Raw genomic sequence first — 25733 nt, forward strand, 5'->3', positions numbered from 1 at the left:
GCATCACTTCACGCAGTCTTCCTGGTTGTTGTTCTTGGATTGCATTTGCATGATGTCTCAGCTGTTGATAATGAATGTAACATGTTATAGTGACACGTCGGGGAAGCAATTCCTAGTACACTACATCATCGCTGTTTCACCAGATGTATAATATTATCTTTTGGGAGTGTACACAGGTATTTGTATGAGAAGTTGCTGCTTTGTTTGGGTTCAATTATTCCTTTCTTTTCCTTATGTTAATGTAAAGACAGGCCAGCCGTAGTGGCTGAGGGGTTCTAGGTGCTTCAGTCCGGAACCACGCGAGCGCTACGGTTGCAGGTTTGAGTCCTGCCTCAGGCATGGATGTGTGTGATGTCCTTAGGTTAGTCAGGTTTAAGTAGTTCTAAGTTCTAGGGGACTGATGACCTCAGATGTCAAGTCCCATAGTGCTCAGAGCCATTTGAAACATTTGTTAATGTAAAGACACCATTTTTCATCACCAATAATGATACAGTATAGGAATGGTTGGTACTGTTTACAAGGCAATTAATTACAAGGAAGCAGAGATGCACAATGGTGGAATTGTCATTATTCATCACATTTTCTAATTCTCAAGTATGATATCATTGTGGATTAATTCATTTAAATGATCTTCATCAAAACCCCAAAGGTCTTCCTGAAAGTAGAGTGTCACTAATGTCGAAATGATCCTCCTTAAAATGAGAAAATCATTTTCTTGCTATGCTCTGTCAATAGGCATTATCCCCACACATGGTGTAAATGTTTTTGGCTGTCTCCACTGTTGTCGCCTCTCTATTGAACTCAAACAGAAGAGTATGTGAAATAGAAATAAAAAATGACAATCAATAAATAAACCCATAACAACCAGAATACCAACAAGCAAAACAAAAATGCTATGAACTTATGTGCCAATCCAATATTTCATGAAACAGATGATGAAATACATAAGTGTTTGATTGCACCATTGGATATTAATAGCAGGAGTCAGCAACAACAGTAGGCAGCTCATAAAAATCCTTGTTTGACCAAATTCTTAATGCTGATTATCAGTCTGGGTACAATACCAGGTAGGTTTTACAGAATTAAGAGACATAATTTATAGGTCCTTGAAGTGAACAAAAGCTGTAATGATCAGTATTTCAATGATGAAACACTTTAGCAATGCTACAAAGACCCTAAAAAAAGGTTATACAGCTCATCAGTTGAAAATTAATGACATTTGGTATAAACATATAGAGTCTTTCTTTAAATGTCAGTTATTATAAGAGATTCTAAGAATGGTAACATAGAATGGCTTTGGATTATTCCTCTTGATAAGATAACCAACAAGGGAGGAGAAGATTTTATTTCTCAGTATGGTGTTGAATTTGTTTAAGCAAAATTTAAGTATTATGGAAACTCTAAGACCAGAGAGAGAGAGAGAGAGAGAGAGAGAGGGAGAGAGAGAGAAAGCAAATAAATCAATAATGAAAATGTGACTCAGTTTTGTTACGGAAGTAGCTGAGGAAGACTAAAATCACTGGCTGCCATGTTCAAAGAATTCCTTGTAACAATAGTGTAAAGCCTAAGATTTAAGAATAAGAAATAATACATCTGACTTTCTCAGGACAGTTTCAGTGATACAGCCACAATAAGGGCTGCATAAATCATTGGGCCATTGAATAATAGTAATTTTTCTAACTATTCAAGTACTGAAATCTTGTGCTGACATAAAACATCGTTATGTCTGCAATTAAGCTGGGGTTCAAAGTGTAAAGTTCATACCACCATGTCTACAACTATACTATTTTTTCCATCTTCTTTATACTGCGACAATATGAGTCACAGCCTCCACATAAATGTAATAGGTAGTTACATATGTGGTCAAAGATATATTTTAAGTTGCAGTGGTGTAGTGAATGCATCCTTTATAACTGTCAGATGTGGTGACAGGCCAAGGGTGTGCGAGGGAGTTCAGAGAGGAAGGAGCAGGCATTCTGTTGTTGGTCACCTTGAGGGTAAAATGTTTGTACATATTGTGATTAACCAATGTATTTTAGTAAATATGTTCTGTACAGGTCAAACTTTATTGCAACCTATCACAAAAAATAATCAAATTACTAGAATTTCATAGTCTTATCTCTTGTTCTGGTGCCAGTATGAACACTGGATGAAGGATAGCTGGTTTTGATCTGTTTGCTGATATGTATTCAAATCTTTTCTTTCAATGTTGGAAGTTCATGTCTCATCATAAAATGTTACTACAAATTCCTTTCAAATGATATTATTCTTCTACATTTTCTCACTTTGGTCTCACCATGTCCCAAGACATCTTTCCTGCAGCACTTTGTGTTCAGTTTTCTGTTTGATGGTAGTTGCTCCAAATTGTGTCCTTGTCCTCAAATTACATGTTCAAAGAACAACAAAATTCTGTGACAGCATTTAGCACACAGCCTCTTTTTTACCTTTAATTCTTACATAACGGAGACATTAGTTCTTCTTTCAATCCACAATACTTGCAATAATATCCTACATCCTCACATTTCACATGCATCCATATTTTTATGACTAGCTTTTATGATGGCCCATATTTTCAAACCTTATAGGGGCACTAGAAATACTGACTTCACACATAATCAAATTTTCTTATAATGTAAAGAGCAGAGATAAACACATACCTTATAGTGGAGACACTGAGTCACTGACAAGCACATAAATTACAAAACAGACTAAAAATGTTGATGAGGTTTTGGACAATGTTGTTCTTCAGAGATAGTTCTCACACACACACACACACACACACACACACACACACACACACACACACACACACACACACACCCCTTTGACCTTATTTTTGTGCTTGTTGACCACTCAGTGTCTCAACTACACAGGGTTACCTTTAGTTCCTCAATTATTTGTATTCCACTCTGGCCTCTGGCCTTTCCAGTATCAAATCTGCTTAAGATTTTTGTCAGATATGTAGATACAAAATTTACCTTCAAATTCATTCATTCTTCTCGTATTGCTCTGCATACACTTATTTTGACTTCTTTCAGATTTTGTTTGGAAACGCTGTTTATATTTCCAATGGAGCACTGTTTACTTCCATACTAACTTTCTGTGATGACTATTGAAGTATGGTGGATATTTTCTAGCCCTCACAATCTAACTCAACACAGCTGCATTACTAAATGGCTAGCCCAGTTTATTGAGCATAGTCCCAGCTTAAGGCTGCCTATCTGATAGCTTCCAGGAGCAACAAAAATTTGATTTTCAATATTTCATATAATTATTGAGCAAATTTTAAAATGCTATCATAATGCTGTCAGTCATTAAGAGGTATAATATTATAATAATGGTTTGACAGAGTACGACAAATTTAGCCACAATATATTAGTCCAGTATTTGAGAATGATAGCATTTGGCAACTTCCAACAAACTTGAGACATTATTTTTATTCTTCTAGGAACTACTTCTCGCTCACATCCCCCACAAAATGATGAAAGGACAAAAGTTAACCATTCACTATATTTTTGTCATTAATGCAGTAAAACTTCAACATCAAGCATGATGTTTTAATTTATTACTTCTTTATTACTAACCATACCCACAATAAATTCTGCAGACAGTATCCACATATAATACTTCATGTATCTGCAAAATTATCATTATATGACTTACAGTCCACAGGATATGATGTCATAAACATTGTGATGCATGAAAAACTAAATTTTACTTGAAACAGAGCACAAATTACTCCGACTTCTTTACTACTAACCATACACACAATAAATTCTGTAGACAGTATCCACATATAACATTGCATGTACCTGCAAAATTATATCATTTGATGACATACACTCCACAAGATATGACATCATAAACATTGTGATGCATGAAAAACTAAATTTTGCTTGAAACAGAGCACAAATTACTCCGACTATGCTCACCCAGTTCGTGATAATTATGCTCATCCAGTGTGTAATAATGAGATCATTTAGTGACTTTCAACAAACCTTAAACATAATTTCAAACCTTTTCCAAACTTTTTCTTGCTTACATGCCTAATATAAAATAGTTACTACAGCACCTCATTTGTGAAGTAATCAGATGTTAGAAACAGTTTTATACATGGGTTTCTAATTCCATAAAGAATCGGGTGTGGGGGGTTTCCTTGTACCTGTCTAAAGAATCCACTGCTACTCCACATTTTAAATTCCATAGAATAATGTTTGATGTCAACTGTTCATGTAATGTGCTGTTTGTTCCAGCTAAACTTGCTAAGCAGAAATATGTTGGAATATTTCTGGGAACTGGTTAACAAACACAGAAAAAGATCCACTGCACCATTACACACTTGTAACCCTAATGATTTTAACAAATATTTTATTGATGTTGTTGGGAATAATGTAGCTGAAGCACCACATTTAGAACTTGATATTAAAACAATATAAGCATTAGCAATCGGTGCACCTTCACCAGGTGCTTCCAGAGAACATAATAAAAATTGTGAAAGGTTTTAAACACTCTGTTAGCACAGATATATTTGGCATGTCATATGCTGTTCTGAATTATACTGTATCTGATATTGCTGAACCTTTGACTGCTGTCATTAACCAATGCCTTGAGGATTGTACTTTTCCACACTTTTTAAAACTGGCTAAGACAGTGCCAGTGTATAAAAAAGGTGATCCTAACTGTCCATTCAGCTATAGAGCAATACCTATCCTAGCAAAAATGATTGAAATTTTAATGAAGAACCAGATGTTATGTTATTTCGAAGATGACAACGTCTTTCTGGATAACCAACATGGATTTAGAAGAGTGAAATCTACATATACTGCAATGCTTGATGTAATAACAAAAATAATGGAAGCATTTGAAGAAAAGAATTGCATGACTGCAATTACTTGTGATCAAAGAAAGGCATTCAGTTGTATTTCTCATAAGACACTGTCGGGAATTTTAATATCTTGTGGTATACAGTGTGTCATTTTTGAGACACTGTCATATTACCTAAGAGAAAGGCGGCAGAGCATTTGTATCCAGGGAGCAAAATCTCATGAAGTGAGACTTGAACACAGTGTGCTGCACAGCTCCGTACTTGGCACTCTGCTCTTTTTAATATTTATTAGTGACTTAAGTGGTGACTGCCATACACTGCTATTTGCACATTATACGATATTAATGACTAAGGGTAGAAATTCAGATGAGGTACAAAAGGACACTGATGAAATTAAATGAAGATAAAACCCAGAAAATATTATGCAGTCTTTGTGATTGTTGACCTATAGCAAATGTTGATAGTGCCAGACTCCTGAGAATCACAATTGACAATAACCTGATGTGGACAGAAAACATTGCACATTTGTGTTCTAAGCTGTCAAGAGTAATTTATCTCCTCAGGAAGCTCAACTGTGTGATAACAGATCAGTGCTTAATCACCATATATTATGCATTGATCCACAGTCACAACACTTATGGACCGCTGCTGTGGGGACACACTGCTGGATGTAAAAACATATTATTCCTACAAAAGAAAGCTGTAAGGATAATATCTTCTAGCAAGAAATTTGATCACTGTAGATTCATTTTCAAGCAGTTGGGAATAAAGACAATAGTTAGTAGGTATGTTTTCAACCCTCTTGTCTATATAAAAGAAAATCAAGGCTCCTTCTGCAAGAGACAAGAGATTCACAACTAAGACACATAAAATAAGGCTGACATTGATATTCCAGACTATCTCCTAAGTAAGACACTGGACAGTTTTCTCACAGCTGCCCTGAAGATGTTCAACCATCTACCTCCAAATGTTCGAACATTGCCACTGAGGATGTTCAGAGTTAGACATATTGTATGCTAAAGTAACAGTTACTGTATTCTGTAAATGAATTTTTCTCTGCAAGTGGAACTGTTGACTGGTAACATGTTACCAGCTTACAGTGATGCTATCACATATGAAGCGACAAACTGGACACATTTAAGAGCTGCAAATCACAGTTTATAACCATTGTTTATAACAACACTTTTGTGTAATGCTTCTTGTGTCTTATCTTAGTTTTAGTAGCAGTTTCAGTATATAGTCACTAAGATGTGATGCAATCTGTCTGGTCATGGCCAGTGAATGATTCTGACTTACTAATAGTAATAGTGATCTGTTCTAGTACGGATTGTCTTCTTATTTTTACAGTACCTATTTAAGTATAGTTCAATTTGCAATATCACATTATATTGAAATCATTTTATATAATATATATTACATATTACTGTAAACTTGATGCTGTCTGTCCAGTCATGTCTGATGAAAGACACAGAATTGGTAATTAATAATTTTCAAACCTGTAGTTTTTGAGCTGTAATGGTTTTGTGATCATCAATTTCTTCTTCTGTATTGACTTAAATGAACTGTTCTCTACAGCTCAAAGCAATTTTCATCTATATCTACATCTATGTGGATACTCTGCAAATCACATTTAAGTGCCTGGCAGAGAGTTCATTGAACAGCACATGGAAAAAGTGAACACCTATGCCTTTCCGTGTGAGGTCTTATTTTCCTTATTTTATTATGGGGATTGTTTCTACCGACGTAGATCGGCATCAACAAAATATTTTTGCATTCAGAGGAGGAAGTGGGTGATTGAAATTTCGTGAGAAGATTCCGTCTCAATGAAAAAAGCCTTTGTTTTAATGATGTCCACCCCAAATCCTGTTTCATTTCAGTGACACTCTCTCCCCTATTTCGTGATAATACAAAATGTGCTGCTGTTCTTTGAATTTTCTCAATGTACTTCGTCAGTCCCATCTGGTAAGGATCCCACACTGCATAGCAGTATTCTAAAAGAGTAAGGACAAGCATAGTGTAGGCAGTCTCCTTTGTAGATCTTTTTCATTTTCTAAGTGTCCTGCCAATAAAATGCAGTCTTTGGTTAGCCTTCCCCCCAACATTTTCTCTGTGTTCCTTCCAATTCCAGAAAAGGTATTCAACACAATATAACAAGAGTCCCCCCCCCCCCCCCCCCCCCGATACCAACTGCTTTAATAATATGAGTTTCTCAGTCAATACAGGCAAGTTGCCTGAACAGCACAGCATGATCAAGAAATAAATGCACAACACTCTCAAAGTTTTCCCTGAAATATTTTGGTGCTTCAGATCCTGAATCAGGTAGTCTATAAAATCACTAAGCAGGTGGTCTATAAAACCACTCAGTTATCTTGTTCCCCTACTTATTGTATATTTGTCAAATTTATCTGAATAGCCACTTCCTTTGTGTAGAAACACCCATCCCTTATAGATCTTAACATGAGATCTATATTCAACCTCCAACCTTACACACCGAGCAAGGTGGCGCAGTGGCTAGCACACTGGACTCGTATTCAGGAGGATGACGGTTCAATCCCGCGTCCGCCCATCCTGATTTAGGTTTTCCGAAATTTCCCTAAATCGCTCGAGGCAAATGCCGGGATGGTTCCTTTGAAATGGCACGGCCGACTTCCTTCCCCGTCCTTCCCTAATCCGATGAGACCGATGACCTCGCTGTCTGGTCTCCTTCCCTAAAACAACTCAACTCCAACCTTACAAATAACTTCCTAGTTATCCCCGCTTATGTGTCTAGTCTATTAAGTCAGAAATATTTGACCCTGCTAATAACGTTATGGTAGGATTGGGAGGATGTACAAGAAACATTATCCCCATAATACATTTCTGTATCATGACCCAAGCTTTTGACTGTGTGGATTATAAAATTAACAAAGGAAATTACAATGTTACTGTATCATTGTTGAGCAATTTGATTGGATAGAATTTAATTTCTGTAGCATAAAAAGGAAAATCACACAAGTAGACACCTCAGCAGGAATGAGCATTCACTTATAAGTGGGAAGTATCATCAACCATTGAATCCCTGAATCGTTAGTGCTACTCCATTTTCAGTCATAGTCGTACGTGACTGATATTGTGCAATTTCAAATAAGAAGCAATGACCTACAATCCCAGATACCCATATTAAGAGTTGTGAAATAACTGAAATTACATTAATGATATTTTTGGTGTCGAGATGAATAGCAATCTATAAAATCAGTGAACACACTGCTCTTAAAGCATTACATTAATTTGTGTGTTACCAAAACATGATAATTTTTCAAAGGGGTGAAATAAGGGTCAACAAAGTATTTGTTCAGTGGAAACAGGATTCAGAACATTGTGTAAATTGGTAACTGAACACCTTGTAGAGGTCTCATCAGGACAAATGGAATATTTACACCTACGTGCCAATACCTTTGCTCTTTATTGCTACTAATAAAACTTAGTTTAAGATGAACTGTAATACACACAAACAGAACACAATATAAAACTGATAACAGACTTATCTAAGGTTGATAATATAGGTCAAGTTTTGTGTGGTGACACGAAAATGTTTAGCAAGCTGCCCTTTAGTAAAAGACAGGATTTAGGGAAACACATTTAATAAAAAATAAATTTAAAGCTCACATTTTAAAATTATATGGATTTTTGAATGAGAAATATCTGTTGGTACAGTAGAGAATAAAGTGTGCAATAAAATATACCCCAGTCTCATAATACATTGATAAATATTTTCTATAGTAAGTACCCTTACGTCACAGTAATATGAAGTACACACTGGTAGGCAAACAATCGCATCATAATGTAAAAGTTGCACTTTTTGTAAAATCATGGATTTTCTGTACTTTAGGTGTTATGCACACTTTCAGTTAAATGCCTTCTACTAACTGAATTATAGAAAGGCACACAAAAAAGAAGAAAAATTCACTTCTGGACAAATCATTTTTCAGCTACAGTATGTAGGCATGCATGTGTGCATGCATGCACCCCCCCCCCCTTTCTCTCTCTCTCTCTCTCTCTCTCTCTCTCTCTCTCTCTCTCTGTGTGTGTGTGTGCTCAATTGGGACTTTTTTTCCCTTTTTTGTGTGCCTGTCGATGACTCAATGCTCCTACCATTCCATAATTTGTTACCTATTGTCCTAAATTATTTACATTCTGTGACAACTTTTCATATCATATTTATTATACCTGTTTGTACACAATAGTCACACATTGTTAATACTATTGTTCTCTTGACTCTTCCCTCATACCTAACAGTTCCTCTTTCTCATGAGATACAAAGAGCATAGTGTACAAATTTAAATGAATATATGTGCACATCATTTTTCACTGTCAAATAACATTTTAATTTTTAGATTTTCTTTGTGAACAATATAACAATTAAGTAATACTTCATTTAAAATAAAATATTGTCCTGCAAATTTTCAGGTATACAAAGCAACTCTTTTGGTCTGTTGAAGCTTTACTTAGAGATGGAGAAGAGCAACAAAATGCAATAGAGATAGCAGGAAAACCAAGTCGAATACATCTGTATTTGTTTCTTCAGGCTTTCCTCCAATCAGCACCACAAGCTTTCCTGCAGCTTTATGTTCTACTTAAACAATATGACAATCAAATAGAAACAGGTAATGTCTCATCTGTGGGTAAATGACTTCATATCAATACAAGAGAGCAACTAGAAAAATTTATTATTAAGTAAATACAATTTATAAAATTTGAAGGAAGCACTATGTTCATAGTCTCTTCACTGTCATCATGTTCACAAAACTCTTCACTTATTCCAGAAGCACTACATGTTACACATTTCTTGTAGTGTTATTTCACCAGTGGCCACTTCTATGTGTTATATTTAACTTAACTTTAAAGTATTGTATCTTGACAACAGATAAAGATTATTGAATGAAAAAATTTCATTTTAATATTATCCATTTATCTACATTCATGCAAAGTTTGAAATGATTCATACAAGTTTAAAGTACAGAAGTGGTGTGGTTCAAAAACCTCCCAGAAAAAGGTGTTTTCTGCACACAAAATTCAAATGAAGCAAGATTTTTCAAATGGTTAAAACTTAACTACGGCCAACGTCCAATACATTGGTGGACCAAATTTGAACAGCTGAAGGATCTGAGGATGACTGTTTTTGCAAATAAAATCCGAATGGTGTACATGCCAATGGTGCCATTAGCTGAGCATTAATTTCAGCCCAATTAAAATCTTTTGCAAAAGGAATTAATCAATTTGCACAATATGCCTGGGCACCAGCTCCAGTTCATCATCCAAACCTTGCATAATACACTGTAGTATAGCTACAGTAAGATAGATGTTTGAATGGCTATACAAATGGCTGCACATCTGGGCTAAACCAAAAACATATTACCCCATGTTCCCAGCTCAAATATGAACCAAGCTTCCACACTGTAATGATAAAAATAAACACTTCCTATGATTAAAAAGCAATGTGTTAAAAAATTTCAAACTACCTGCTTTGAATAAGCTGAGTATAGCATTTTCTCTAAAGAAAAATTGTACTTGGTTATTTCATAAAAAATACTATATTGTTAGTTTACCAAAGAAAATAATCAATTTTTGAAAATACAAGCAGTTGGATAGATAAAAATCTACTCACCAAACGGTACCAGGAGAACACACATATGAAAGGTATTACAGTTTGCAAGTTTTCGGGACCAGTGGCTCCTTCTTCAGGCAGAAGGGCAGAAGGGTTGAGGGGAAGGAAGAGGGATGAAGGAAAACGACTAGAGTTCAGAAAAGTCACCCAGAACCTCAGATCAGAGAAGCCATACTGAACAGGATGAGAAGGAATAACTGATTGTTGGGAACTGCACCGTATGAGATTTAAAAATCTGAGAGCTTGAAGGTAGAAGACAGGGTAATATGCAAGAAAGAGATTACTGCCAAAACATTGTGCACAAGTTAATAAGAGCAGAGGTCAGAAAATGATCGATATAGGAAACTGAAATGGAGTGAAGAAAGATATAGTTAACGTGAAGAAATGCTGAAACCAAAGAAATTAATGTAAATTAAGACCAGGTGGGTGGCAAGAACCAAACACACGTTTTAGTGCCAGTTCTTACTTGCGGAGTTCTGATAAAATTTGAAATTGTTTCATGTGAGTATGTTCCAGCAGCGCTGTCTTCTGTCTTTTGCTTTTAAATAAAGATCAGTTGTTTTCTTAAGTACACCTCCAGACATTATTCCATTTTGCACTACACACACTGGTGTCTGCTATAATATTATGGGTTGATAAATACCAGTACTTCTCATTACTGAAGCACTGCTTCGGAAACGGATCTCTTTTCAGTGCTGTTACAGATAACACTAGTTTACTGTATTTTTGCAATGGATTTCTGCATGTACTGTTGTCAGATAAAATAAGTTACAGAAAGTCATCTAGGGCAAAAGGTTGTAACTCACTTGTACAAACATAGTCTCAGAAACCAACAACAAATAGTTAAGAGCTCAGCTTTTGAACCAGAACTATTGGACTAAAATGTTATATCTTTTGTAATGTCTATGCCATTTTACGTAAATGTTTTAACATGTGTGACAATTGTGCATGCTCTCACAGGGAAGCTAGTTTGGGAGTGGCGTATGAGAACCGTAATTTTCAGTTTCACCGGAGAAACTGCAGCAAGACATTTGCATGGTATGAAGAGTATGAGCAAACAACTTTAAGATCACAAAGCAGTTGGCAAACAATAAATATGTCCAATCTGGGTAGAGAGACAAGTTATGAGAATTAAATAAGAGCAGCTGAGAGAGAGATAGAAAGACTTTTATGGACATGGTAACAGGCAAACAGTGAAGTGGAAGGAGGTCCAATCAATTGTACAAAAAAAAAAAAAAATACTAAGGCAACCCAATGAGAGGAAGAGTCTCATTGCTACATTGCTCTTATAGGGTTAATATTGGGCAACAGAGGCAGAAAAGTTACAAACACAGCCTAGTGCATTGAATACCTAGCAGACCTTCCAAATAGATAAGAGCAAGCCATAAACTGTGAAGAATTTAATATTAATTCTTTCAAAGATACACTAGAATGGCAAAATAAATGATTAGGAAATGTCAAACTTTTATAACTTGAATGTTGGTGCAAAGTTTTCAACTAGAACTATGCAGAACATTAGAATTTTAATAATGTACTTTCACATGAATTTGTAATCAATTACATAAATATTTATGCAGTCATAATCATTCTCTTTGAACACAACGCATAAACAACTACAATAAAAAACTTTGAAAACAATACAATTAGAGTGAGAATAGAATATTTCAAGAGAATCTTGCAAGAAGTTTACTGAAAAATGGGTATAACATGCCAAAACTCAACAAGGAAAAATTTCCATCCCTCGTCAATAGCAGTTTTTTCAAGAAAACGTCTAAAAATCAAAGCAGTCAAGATAAAAAATGAAACAAAATATTGCATGGTCAAAAAAACAGTGTAGACTTGCATAGTTCTATAATTGATTTCATATTATAAGGACTACATTAAATAAAGTAATTTTTAAAAACTTAAAAATTTCAAGATGTTGTTGTGATCATAAATCAGATGACTGACTGGTGTTCTCCACACTAGTCTCTCCTGTGCAAGGCTCTCCACTTTTGCATAACTACTAAATGTTTATCCATATGATATTGCTAATTGTAAACAAACTTTGAAGTTCTTCTACAAAATGGAAATCCCCCCCCACATAGACACACACTTCCTTCCATCACAAAACTGATTATCACTTGATGCCTCAGGATGTGTTCTATCAACTGGTCCATTCTTTTAATCAAGTTATGCTACAAATTTGTTTTCTCCCTGATTTGATTCATATCTCTTCATTAGTTATCCTATCTACCAACCTAATATTCAGCATTCTTCTATGGTACCACATTTCAAAGCTTTTACTGAATTCTTGTCTGAACTGCCTATCATCCACATTCCAGTTCTGTACAAGGCTACACTCTGGGAAAATACCTTCATAAAAGACTACTTAATACATTAATTTATATAACTTTTTTTAAATTGGAAAATACAGAAAAAAACATCAACAGGAGCTTTCAGCCCTGAGCAAGATGATTCTTTATATCATATGTTATCAAATTCATCTTTTTCAAAAATACTTTCCTTGTTATAGCCACTCCATATTTTATATCTTATGTATACACATAAAAATTTTTTTTTCATCACCTCAGTTACGAGAGTTCCGGAACCTGTACAGAAAATTGCAACAGAGATCAACATAAACATCATTTCTGCCCTTTTTATTGCTCATGAAAACCACACATTGCATGTTGTACCACCATACAGGGAGACCTTCAGAGGTAGTGGTCCAGATTTCTGTACACACCGGTACCTCCAATACCCAGTAGCATGTCCTCTTGCCTTGACACATGCCTGTATTTGTCATGGCATATTATCCACAAGTTCATCAAGGCACTGTTGGTCAAGATTGTCCCCCTCCTCAATGGCGATTCGGCATAGATCCCTCACTTCGTCAATAAACAGCTATTTTCAATCTATCCCAGACATGTCCGATAGGTTTCATGTCTGGAGAACATGCTGGCCACTCTAGTCGAGTGATGTCGTTATCCTGAAGGAAGTCATTGACAAGATGTGCACGATCACGATGGGGGCACGAATTGTCATCCATGAAGACCAATGTCTTGCCAATATGCTGCCGATGCCGTTGCATTACCAGTCGGAGGATGGCATTCACGTATTGTATAGCCGTTATGCCACCTCCCATGACCACCAGCTGCGTACGTTGGCCCCACATAATGCTACCACAAAATAGCAGGGAACCTCCACCTTGCTGCACTCTCTGGACAGGGTGTCTAAGGCGTTCAGCCTGACCAAATTGCCTCCAAACATGTCAAGAGAACATGATGCCAATTCTGAGCGGTCCATTCGGTATGTTGTTGAGCCCTTCCGTACCGCCCTGTATGGTGTGGTTGCAAATATGGATTTTGCCATGGACGTCGGGAGTGAAGTTGCGCATCATGCAGCCTTTGCGCACAGTCTGAGTCATGACACGATGTCCTGCAGCAGGAAGAAAAGCATTATTCAACATGGTGGCATTGCCAGGGTTCCTCCGAGCCATAATCCGTAGGTAGTGGTCATCCACTGCAGTAGTAGCCCTTGGGCGGCCTGAGCGAGGCATGTCACCGACAGTTACTGTTTCTCTGTATCTCCTCCATGTCCAAACAACATCGCTTTGGTTCACTGCGAGATGCCTTGACATTTCCCTTGTTGAGAGCCCTTCCTGGCACAAAGTAACAATACTGATGTGGTCAAACTGTGGTACTGACTGTCTAGGCATGGTTTAACTACAGACAACACAAGTTGAGAACTTCCTTTCCAGTGGAATTACTGGAACTGATCACCTGCCGGACCCCCTCCGTCTAATAGGCGCTGCTCATATATGGTTGTTTACATCTGTGGGTGGATTTAGTGACATCTCTGAACAGTCTAAGGGACTGTGTCTGTGATACAATATCCGCAGTCAACGTCTATCTTCAGGAGTTCTGGTAGCTGGGGTGACGCAAAACTTTTTTTTTTGATGTGTGTACTTTGGTCATCATCAGCCTATTGCTGTCTCCGGCAGAATTACAAAGTCACTGGCAAATCTCATAGTTTTTATCACTCCCCAAACTTTAATTTCCTTTCAAAATTTCTTCTTAGCTTGCTTTATTGCTTGCTTGATGTACAGATTGAAAAACATGGGGGATAGCCTGCAGTGTCATTTCACTCCCTTCTCAACCAGTGTTTCCCTTTCATTTCCTTTGAGTGTTATGACTGCATTCTGGTTTCTGCAGAAGCTGTATATAATGTTTTTCTCTCTGTATTTTATCCCTATTACCCCCAGAATTTCAAACAGTGTAATCCTCTAATACTGTCAAAAGCTCTCCACATCTATAAATGCTATAATTGTAGGTTTGCATTATAAGAAATGTCAAAGGCCTCATCTGCTCCTAAATATTCCAGTACCGAAACTGATCTCCCCTGAAGTCAGTTTTTAACAGTCTTTCCATTCTTCTGTAAATAATTTGTGTTGATGTTTTGCAAACATGACTTATTAAACTGGTGGTTTGGTAGTATTCATAATAGCCAGCACCTGCCTCCTTTGGGACAGGAATTATTAGATTCTTCCTGGAATCTGAGGGTAATTCATCTGTTTCATATATCTTACATACCAAGTGGAACAGTTTTGCCAGGAGTTGCTCTCCCAAGTATCTCAATAATTCTGAGGGAGTGTCATCTACTCTGGGGCTTTTTTTAAACTTTGCTCTTTGAGTGTTCTGTCAAATTCTCCATCCCATCTCATCTTCATCTTCTTTATCTTCCCTTTCCATAATATTGCCTGCAAGATTGATTCCTTTGTGTAGTCTTTCGAGATACTCCTTCTGCCTTTCATCGTTCCTTCTTTGCTGAATATTGTTTTGCCATCTGAGCTTCTAAGTTCATACAACTTCTCCTCTTTCCTCCGAGGATTTCTTTAATTTTCCTATACACAGCATCAATCATACCCAAAGTCATGCATGTTTCTGCAGTGTAATATTTCACTCCTAGTCATTCCTGCATTCACCATCACTTTCATTTTTTAGGTATCTCCATTCCCTTTTGTCTGCTTCATTTACTGTAGCTTCTTATTTTCTTCTTTCATCAATCAAATTTAACATCTCCTGCAATATCCAAGGTCTTCAAGAAGGCATTTGCTTTTTACCTTTTTGATCCTTCGCTGTCTTCACTATTTCATTTCTCAAAGTAACCAGCTCACCTCTTACCGTATTCGTTTCCCATTTTTTGTCATTTGTCACCTAGCGCTCCCTTTGAAATTCTCAACAACCTGGTTCTTCCAATTTATCTAAGTCCCATCACCTTAATTTCCTGATTTTCTGAATTTTTTCAGTTGTAATCTGTAGTTTATGTCTAATAAATTATGGTCAGATTCCACATCTGCCCCTGCAGTTTGAAATCTGGTTTCAACATCACCATTTTACCACTATGTTATCTATCTTAAATCTTTGAGGGTCTTACTGTAAGCCTCATCCACATATGCAGCCTTCTTTCGTAAGTCTTAAAACAAGTGCCTGCACTGATTAACCCTAGCAATACCAATGCATTTTCAATTATGTGTACTACCATCGGCAGTATGGCTGAGGGACAAACTTTACGCAAAAAAATGCAATTGTTATTGACTTGTATTAATAACATACTTTTTAAAGAGGTGCTGATGTGTAAGTAGGGTCCAGAAATTGAAAATATCTTTTAGCACACTCTTAGCAATACCAGTAATGTGAACTATCAAGCAGGGTGAGAGGGTTGGAGGGAGTTGGCTAAGGTGGGGGAGGGGGGTTTACATTATGACCATAACAAAATGCAAATTACATTAATTCTTTCTTTAAAGTCAGTACCGCCATTAGACTTGTTTATTTACAGTGTTACATTTGCAGTTACACAATCATGATTTCGGCTTCAAAGTGCCATTATCAAGTGTTTTAAGTGTTATACATTGCCTAAGATGGCATGCTGTCATATTAAAATACACTATTAGACACATTGCCTAAGAGTCAATATTTCTGGCAGAGCCTACTGCTTTATTTCATTACTGAGTACACCATCTCAGGCAATTTAAAAGACTTGATAATGGCACTTTGGAGCCGAAATCATGATTGTGTAAGTGTAAATGTAACACTGTAAATGAACAACAGTCTAATGGTGGCACTGACTTTAAAGAAATATATTATGACTGTGGCCCCGCATTATGAAAAAATTATTACATTAATTCTTGTTGACTTTTATAAATGATTCACTTTTTAAAGAGATAGTGTGTGTAAGTACAGTCCAGAAACTGAAAATTGGTGTGAAAAGTCCCATCTACTAAGAAGAATAAATTTTTTGTTGAAGTTTAACTAAAAATTTAAAACAATTATTGAATCCGGTAGAAGATTTCATTAAAAACAATAAATATTTCCTTTCAAAATTTATAAATATAGAGTACATAGCCTCATTGCAATATTTTCAAAAGCTGCACATAAAGTACTCCTCCCCTCCATTGGTACTGCTAGGGTTAAATTGTGCTTTGTGCAAAATTCTACATGGTAGCTCCCCTTTTCGTGCATGTTATCCAACTATTTTTCTTTCTCTTCCTGTACCTCCTATCAAATTCCAGTCCACTCTCACAGTAAAATTTGCCTCTCCCTTAACAATATGATTTAGTTCTTGTATCTCATAATAATTCCATTCACTCTCTTTAACATATGCAGTGCTTGTAGGCAATAAACTATCATTGCTGTAATGGGTGTTGGCTTCACATCTATCTTGACTACTACAATATGTTCACTATGTTGTTCACAGCATATTGCCAGCATTCCTATTTTCTTATACGATATGAACACAACAAAGCATCCTCTTCCAAAGACTCAATTAAAAACAATAACTTCCACAATGTTGACAAATGTTATTGTATTACAGATGTATTATGAAAATACTAGTTTCATGTTTATTCTTGTTGTATACAAATGATCTAGTATATAGTGAATAAGTTGAAGTATTTATTTTTGTTGACATTGCATTACAGTCTGAATTAACGAATACTTCAACACCAAGGAAGAAATAAGAAATTTTTTTCTAAATTATTGATTCAGTTTCTCTAAATCACTTGTGACTACACATGCACAAAACAGTACATTCAATTGCTCTGAAGTATCAGTTCTGTGATTTTTGTATTGTAAGTACTAGTTGATACTGATAAGAAAATAATTAAAAAGTTAATAATTTTGTTTTGTTTTAACATTCTGTAAGTATAGATCGACATAATAAGAATACATGCCACATGATGTATAGATTGCCCAAAATACAAACATAACTTAAATGATGAAGTTTATAATGTCTTAATTTTGAGAAATTGCAACTTACTACACACATGACATTAATTCAGAACTTTATTCAGTTAGAATAGCAAAGAAATTGGCCACACTAACCTCATTACAAATTAAAAATCTCTGGTACTCATTAAAATGCTACAATGAGTTACCACCACTAATTGGTTGTTTGCTTTTCCACAGATTATATGCATGTGACGTGCATAATTTCATCTCTTCTGATCTTATCATCAACTGTAGCATCATTCCAATTATTTGAAAGCCAGAAAGTACTTGGTCGAAGTAAGCCATGGTCTTTAAAAAACTGGCTGCAGCAAGATGACCACAACAAAAAAATACGTAAAGGTATGGAAACCAATGGATCTGAAGCAAAAGAAGGTGACAATTTCACTAAAGACAAAGGTCAGACTACCATTTTTCCTGAATCATTCTGGGAAAACATTTCAAGAGTCGAAGACACAAAACAGCAGGAAACTGAATATCAACAATATACACATGACTGTGAACTGAGTGACAGTGAAACTTCAACTCCATATCTACAGCCAAAAAATGGTCCTTTATCAAAGCAAGACATCTCACAACAAAATGACAGACACTCAGGTGACAGTTCTAGTGAGGATCAGGAATCCCATATTAGCCATGAGGATAGGTATTTGGAGCTTTCTGGTTCACAAGAAACACTCTCTGTGCATCACTTGTCAAATGAGCAAACTGTGCAAAGTGATTACCTTTCTTTAAGGCCTCCTGAAGAAGAAGCACCTCCACCACCAATACTAGTTAACAAACATCAGCAAAATTTCATAATACGTTCCCTACAAGCATCTCAAACTCTTGAGACTGTTCCTACTCAATTTAGGAGTACAGTTTCATCACTCTCATCAGAAGAAAAGCTGCAGAAAACAGGATCAGAACTTGATGATCCCATGGGAATGTGTGTTTCAGCTTTGTACTGGTTCCTATTTCTTCTTTCACGCATGTTAGCTATAGCAAGTTTTTCACAGTCTTTTCCATTTGTGGCATTTGGTCTATGTGCTCTGCAATATGTATTAACTGCTATTATTCTTCTTTATAAAAATATTTCTCAGCTTGAAAAAGTATTAGCTCGTCTGAGTCTCAGCTACATTTATCTGTTCTGTTTAATAGAATTTAAAATTAGATTTAGAAGATGGCTGCTTAGTTACATTATATATTTCTTAATACTGAACATTGAAGATGTAATAATAACAGCCATATGGTTTGTTTCAATAGAGATGAAAGGTTGGTGGGAAACATATGTGCTAGTTCTAATGTGTGCAAGCATGGTGTTAAGTATGCTAACATTTGTCTACTACCTTTGTATATTGAAGCCAAAAACAGTGAAAATGTATGACGGAATGTAACAAAACTAAATTAATAAATTCATCTGCACTTACTGTACATGCAGCACACACCAAGGAATGATTTCTCATTTCAGCAGAAAGTACATCAAATAGTGATAAACGTTTATCATGACTGTCAGCATACTCATTTGCTCTCATGTCTATAATTTCTGATACACCCCCTGTGAAATCCACTAGGGCATCAGCCATATGTCCCCCATGAAGACCATCGTATGAGCCATGTAGCCTGTAATAAGTTATTCATATTACTGGTGTTTCTGTCTCTACTTTATATTGGAAGGATTAATATATAAAAATAATAAGTAATAGCTAAACAATTAAGTATACTGATATTGACATTATTATAAACTAGCTTGGTGCCTCCTGCTTTGCTTGGATTTGTGTAGTAATTAAAACAAAAATAATTTTATAAACATATACCTGTATTAGGCTGAATGAAAAGTTAATATAGTAAAGAATCACTTCTTTTTCTATGAACTTCTGATGAAGCTGGGACAGTTAAACATTGATTTTGTCCACAAATTGCAACACCTTCTAAACTTTTCATGCTAATTAAGGCCATAGAAGCATGGTCTTTTTTTGAACATATTTCTGACCAAAAACTGATCAGCAGCTGAGTTGGAGGTTTTTGTTAATCCTGCCTGTCAAGTTCTGGTGGTGATATTTTCACAGAAAATTTCATCCCCTAACAAACAGTTCTTTATTTACACCTAACCGAACAGTATACCACCAATTTCCATAGATTTATCTTTAAAAAGTTTAATATAATGAAATCAAACAATGGAAAATCAAGGATGGAATGTAACAATATCATGAAAAGCAAAGCTGCTACCCACCATATAGCGGAGATGCTCAGTCGCAGATAGGCACAACAAAAAGACTGTCACAAATAAACCTTCCAGCCATTAAGGCCTTCGTCAACAATAGACACACACACACACACACACACACACACACACACACATCACACAAAACTGCAGTCAGTCTCAGGAAACTTAAACCACACTGCGAGCAGTATCGTCAGTTCCTGATGGGAGTGGCGACTGGGTGTGGGCATGGCCGAGGTGGGGTGGGGAGGGGGAGGGATGGTATGGTGAGGATGGCAGAGTGTGAAGTGCTGCAGGTTAGACAGAGGACAGGGGGCACGGGAGGGGGGGGGGGGAGGGGGCAGGGGAAGTAGTGGAAAAGGAGAAAAGTAAAAAGACTGAGCGTAATGTTGGGATGACAGCTGTGTGGTGCTGCAGTGGGAATGGGTTGGAGTGGATGGTTGACGACAGTGACACTCCTTCTCTGCTATGTGGTGAGTAGCTACTTTCCATTTCCTTTTCATAATATAATGAAATATTTTCATAAAACAATTCATCACCCGAGTCACTCCCTTAGGGGTGGAATTTTGAAAAATCCCTTCTTAAATTATGCCTACTGTATACGATTAACACCCTCTCCAAATTTCAAGTTTCTGTCCTTAGTTATTTGAGCTGGGCAATGACTAGTTAGTGAATCAGTCAGAACATTTTCTTTTAAATAGAGGCATATTTTATATCAATACAAAAGGTCAGTGACAGTTGTTGTAAATATTGAATTACATGACTGTAATTAGCTAGTTGATATATAAGCAACTTATTCTTTCAGAACGTATGCCTCCCCCCCCCCCTCCCCCCCCCTGCCCACCCGCTCTCTCTCTCTCTCTCTCTCTCAGGAGAGTCAAATTTTGATCCTTGATTTGGGTACTTGTGCCATTATCAAATGCCACAATTTTTGACCAGTCCAGTACCAAATCTTGCAGGATCCCGTATCTTATATTCTCCAATTCTCCATTTAATTTTACTGCAGTATGTCAATGTGACCATCAATTATGAAGGTAAGATTCCATCCATGTAAGACGAATGCCACTAATACCATAAAATGGAAGATTCCCATGTAGAATGTATTTTACACAAGCAAAAGGTTATGCAAAATCACAGAAAATAACAGTTTTTTTTATATCTAACCATTTCTCGTATACTTTTGCTGGCTTTACAACAATATATTAATCTTGTATCCATTTTGATGTATGCTTTCATTGCAATGATTTCCACTGACATCTGACAGGTGCAAAACATTTGTTGACATTTCCTTGGGCCTTTCAGCTACCTTTCCTCATCTTAAAAGTTCATCATTTTTATTTGTCAAGCATCTTATGGTCTGATACAAAAGTATTCTTTCAGGTACATGGATTTGTTTTGAAAGTATTATTTTGCTTTTCTAAATGTAACTACAGTAAAACCCTGTTTTTATGTTCCCACATTTTATGTTTTTCCTCTTTTTACAGTCATTGTTGTGGTCTCAACAGAAGTCCTATTCTCTCAGTACAATGCTTTCCTATCATTAACAATTCTGTTACAACCCTTCTCACATCTTAAGTTTTCTTTGGGGGTATCATGACCTTTAACACCGACTTTTATTCAGATTTCTGCAAAAAGAGCAATATATTCCTGCTCAAAGTCAGCCTGGGAACAAAGCAGAAAACTTAGATTGTACACAGAATTATTGATTATGTAATGTAGCATTAGCATGGTAAGCAAGAGTTTTTTTGGCAGTGGTTGGGTCATAGCTACTTGTATTATAGATTTTCAGTATTTCAAAGGATGGGAAAGTATGCTAAGTCACTGCCGTAATGATAATCATGATCTGATGATAGTGACTAGTAGCAACCTTCCTTCTGCTCATTGTGTTGTATTAGAACATTAATTTATTTTCACCGTAATTTAGACAAATAAATACCCACTTTTGAAGATGGCTGTCTTTATAATTGGCTTTCATGAATTGTCATTACTTCTGTATGAAATACTCTAATCCCTACTAGGCGTGCAATCTTAGGTGATACAACATGATATCAGATGTAAACATTCCTCCTCACGCTGTTCCGTACCATGATGACAATTTCTGCCCTCTTTTTCACCCACCAACTTTTTTTGACACAACTGGAACGACAACCGAAACCTGCACATGTCTTTTTGCGTGTCACCGCTTTGTCACTGCCTTTGTGACTGATGCTTTGTATACTGTGGAGAAACAGTAGACCTAATTACCATTAGAAAGAAACAAAAACATTTAATTATTGCAGTTTTTTTAAATAACCAAAATTTAAATTGTTTTAATTTCATATTTTGAACAATATAAAGAGAATGACAATAGCAGTAGTTTATTCATTTTGCGTGTTGTGTTTCCTATGATTTCCTGTATTTTACACTTACTTGCCTTTCACAGTTTTTGGGTCAGTCTGCTGGAAAGTGTAAGCAGTTTTATTGTATATTTACTCGGAAACTCTATCTTTCAGATGAATTTTCCCCTTTTTTTTTTTTAAAAAAAAGGGCCTACTAAAACCAGAGGAAAATATTGGGATAGGCCTGATACTGCTGGGAATCAATTGTGCAGTTAACCTATTACCAGATGAATTCACAAGGAAACCCCACCACACGAAACATGACTGGGTGGGATGGGATGGTATGGTATGCATCGGCCACAACAATGTGTTAATAAAGTCCATCTCTCCTCAGTAGCTTATCAAGCTCTTTACTAGTACATTCTACTTTATGTTTCACCCAAGGAATGTCATAACACACAAAGACTGATTCTATATTCGCATTTGTGGAGAATATTCTCACTTATGTGCCTGATGCCATTCTCAACTGTATAACTAAAGGTTGAGGATCTATACTGTTGCCCAATCTCTTGATCAGAATTACATGGCTGTCTTTGTAAAGATGTTTCCTCACAGAGCCTGAATCAAACATTACTTTGCTGACCCTGCAGTTTGCTTCAAATTACACGCTACTTGGTAATAATTACCCATTTAGTTATGTACCACTTCTGATGTTCCTCTCCCATTACTATTACCCAGCAATAAGAGCTGCTTCATCTTATAAACCCTTTGTTTTTAGCTTTAGTTTGCAGCTTATACACTGTGCTGTCAGACTCAATTTACTGGGTTGCCTGAATGCTTCCGTCCACATTCTCCGAAGCACTGAAGCTACTGCAGATATCTAGATTTTATCTATCAGAAGTCTAGACTTTATCTGCCAGAACTGCCGTTGGTGAGGCGTCTTGCTTGTCTCAGTGATACAGAGAGCCATACCATAGGTGCAACCCCGACGGAGAGGTATCTGTTGAGAGGCGAGACAAAAGTGTTGTTCCTGAAGAGGGGCAGCAGCCTTTTCAGTAGTTGCAGGGGCAACAGTACAGTTGATTGACTTATCTGGCCTTGTAACATTACCCAAAATGGCCTTGCTATGTTAGTACTGCAAACAGCTAAAAGCAAGGGGAAACTACAACCATAATTTTTCCCGAGGGCATGCAGCGTTACTGAATGAGTAAATGATGATGGTGTCCTCTTGGATAAAATATTCCGGAGATCAAATGGTCCCCCATTCAGATCTCCGGGTGGGAACTACTCAGGAGGACATCATTATCAGGAGAAACAAAATTGACGTTCTACAGATCACAGGAATGTCAGATCCTTTAATCAGGCAGGTAGGTTAGAAAATTTAAAAAGGGAAATGGATAGGTTAAAGTTAAATATAGTGGGAATTAATGAAGTTTGGTGGCAGGAGGAACAACACTTCTGGTCAGGTGAATACAGGGTTATAAATACAAAATCAAATACAGGTAATGCAGGAGTAGGTTTAACAATGAATAAAGGAATGCTACAAGCTGAAAGCATTATTGTAGCCAAGATAGACACAAAGCCCTTGGCTACCACATGAGTACAAGTTTTATGCCAACTAGCTATGCAGATGAGACGATGAAGAGGTCAAACAAATGTATGATGAGACAAAAGAAATTATTCAGATAGTGAAGGGAGATGAAAATTTAAAAGTCATGGGGTATTGGAATTTGGTAGTAGGAAAAGGAAGAGAAGAAAAAGTAGAGGGTGAATATTGACTGGAGGTAAGGAACGAAAGAGTAAGCTGCCTGGTAGAATTTTGCACAGAGCATAACTTAATCATCGCTAACACTTAGTTTAAGGATCATGAAAGAGGGCTGTATATGTTGAAGAGACCTGGAGACACTGGAAGTTTTCTGAGTGACTATATAATAAGAGATTTAGGAAGCAGGTTTTAAATCGTAAGGTATTTTCAGGGGCAGATGTGGGCTGGGACTGCAATTTACTGGTTATGAACTGTAGATTAAAACTGAAGAAACTGCAAAAAGTTAGGAATTTAAGGAGATGGGATCTGGATAAACTGAAAGAACCAGAGGTTGTAGAGAGTTTCAGAGAGAGCATTAGGGAACAATTGACAAGAATGGGAGAAAGAAATATAGTAGAACAAGATTGGGTAGCTTTGAGAGATGAAACAGTGGAGGATCCAATAGGTAAAAGAAAGAGGGATAGTAGAAATCCTTGGGTAACAGAGGAGATAGTGAATTTAATTGATGAAAGGAGAAAATATAAAAATGCAGTAAATGAAGCAGGCAAAAAGGAATACAAACGTCTCAAAAATGAGATCGACAGGAAGTGCAAAATGGCTAAGCAGGGATTGCTAGAGGACAAATGTAAGGATGTAAGGCATATATCACTAGGGGTAAGATAGATAATGGCTACAGGAAAATTAGAGAGATCTTTGGAGAAAAGAGAACCACTCGTATGAATATCAAGAGCTCAGATGGAAAACCAGTTCTAAGCAAGGAAGGGAAAGCAGAAAGGTGGAAGGAGTATAAATAGGGTCTATACAAGGGTAATGTACTTGAGGGTAATATTATGGAAATGGGAGAGGACATAGATAAAGATGAAATGGGAGATATGATACTGCATGAAGAGTTTGACAGAGCACTGAAAGACCTAAGTCAAAACAAGGCCCCAGGAGTAGACAACATTCCATTAGAACTACTGATAGCCTTGGGAGAGCCAGCCCTGTCAAAACAACCATCTGGTGAGCAAGATGTATGACATAGGTGAAATATCCACAGACTTTAAGAAGAATATAATAATTCTAACCCCAAAGAAAGCAGGTGTTGACAGGTGTGAAAATCACCAAGTTATCAGTTTAATAAGTCACGGCTTCAAAATACCAACACGAATACTTTACAGACGAATGGAAAAACTATGGGAAGATCAGTTTGGATGCAGCAGAAATGTTGGAACATGTAATGCAATATTGACCCTATGATTTATCTTAGAAGATAGATTAAGTAAAGGCAAAGCTATGTTTCTAGCATTTATAGACTTAGAGAAAGCCTTTGACAATGTTGATTTCAATACTCTCTTTCAAATTTTGAAGGTGGCAGGAGTAAAATACAGGTAGCAAAAAAAATTTTCAAATTATACAGAAACCAGATGGTAGTTGTAAGAGTCGAGGGGTATGAAAGGTAAGCAGTCATTGAGAAGAGAGTGAGACAGGGTTGTAGCCTATTCCCAATGTTATTCAATCTGTATATTGAGCAAGCAGTAAAGGAAACAAAAGAAAAATTTGGAGTAGGAATTAAAATCCAGGGAGAAGAAATAAAACTTTGAGGTTTGCCAAAGACATTGCAATTTCGTCAGGGACAGCAAAGGACCTGGAAGAGCAGTTGAACAGAACGGTCAATGGCTTGAAAGGAGGATATAAAATGAACATCAACAAAAGCAAAATGAGGATAAT

At 36.6% G+C, this 25733-nt stretch overlaps 1 protein-coding gene across 2 annotated transcripts in view; it reads right to left on the reverse strand.

Moving 5' to 3' along the window:
* The window catches only part of LOC126456892 (calpain-5-like), a 282083-nt gene that overhangs the window by 142036 nt on the left and 114314 nt on the right, over positions 1-25733 (reverse strand). For both annotated transcript variants that reach the window (XM_050092729.1, XM_050092730.1), the window contains exon 5: positions 19147-19339. In XM_050092729.1, the coding sequence (XP_049948686.1) occupies positions 19147-19339 (193 nt within the window). The remainder of the gene's footprint in view (positions 1-19146; positions 19340-25733) is intronic.

The sequence above is a fragment of the Schistocerca serialis genome, chromosome 2 (genome assembly GCF_023864345.2).
Source record: "Schistocerca serialis cubense isolate TAMUIC-IGC-003099 chromosome 2, iqSchSeri2.2, whole genome shotgun sequence".
Taxonomy (NCBI): domain Eukaryota; kingdom Metazoa; phylum Arthropoda; class Insecta; order Orthoptera; family Acrididae; genus Schistocerca; species Schistocerca serialis.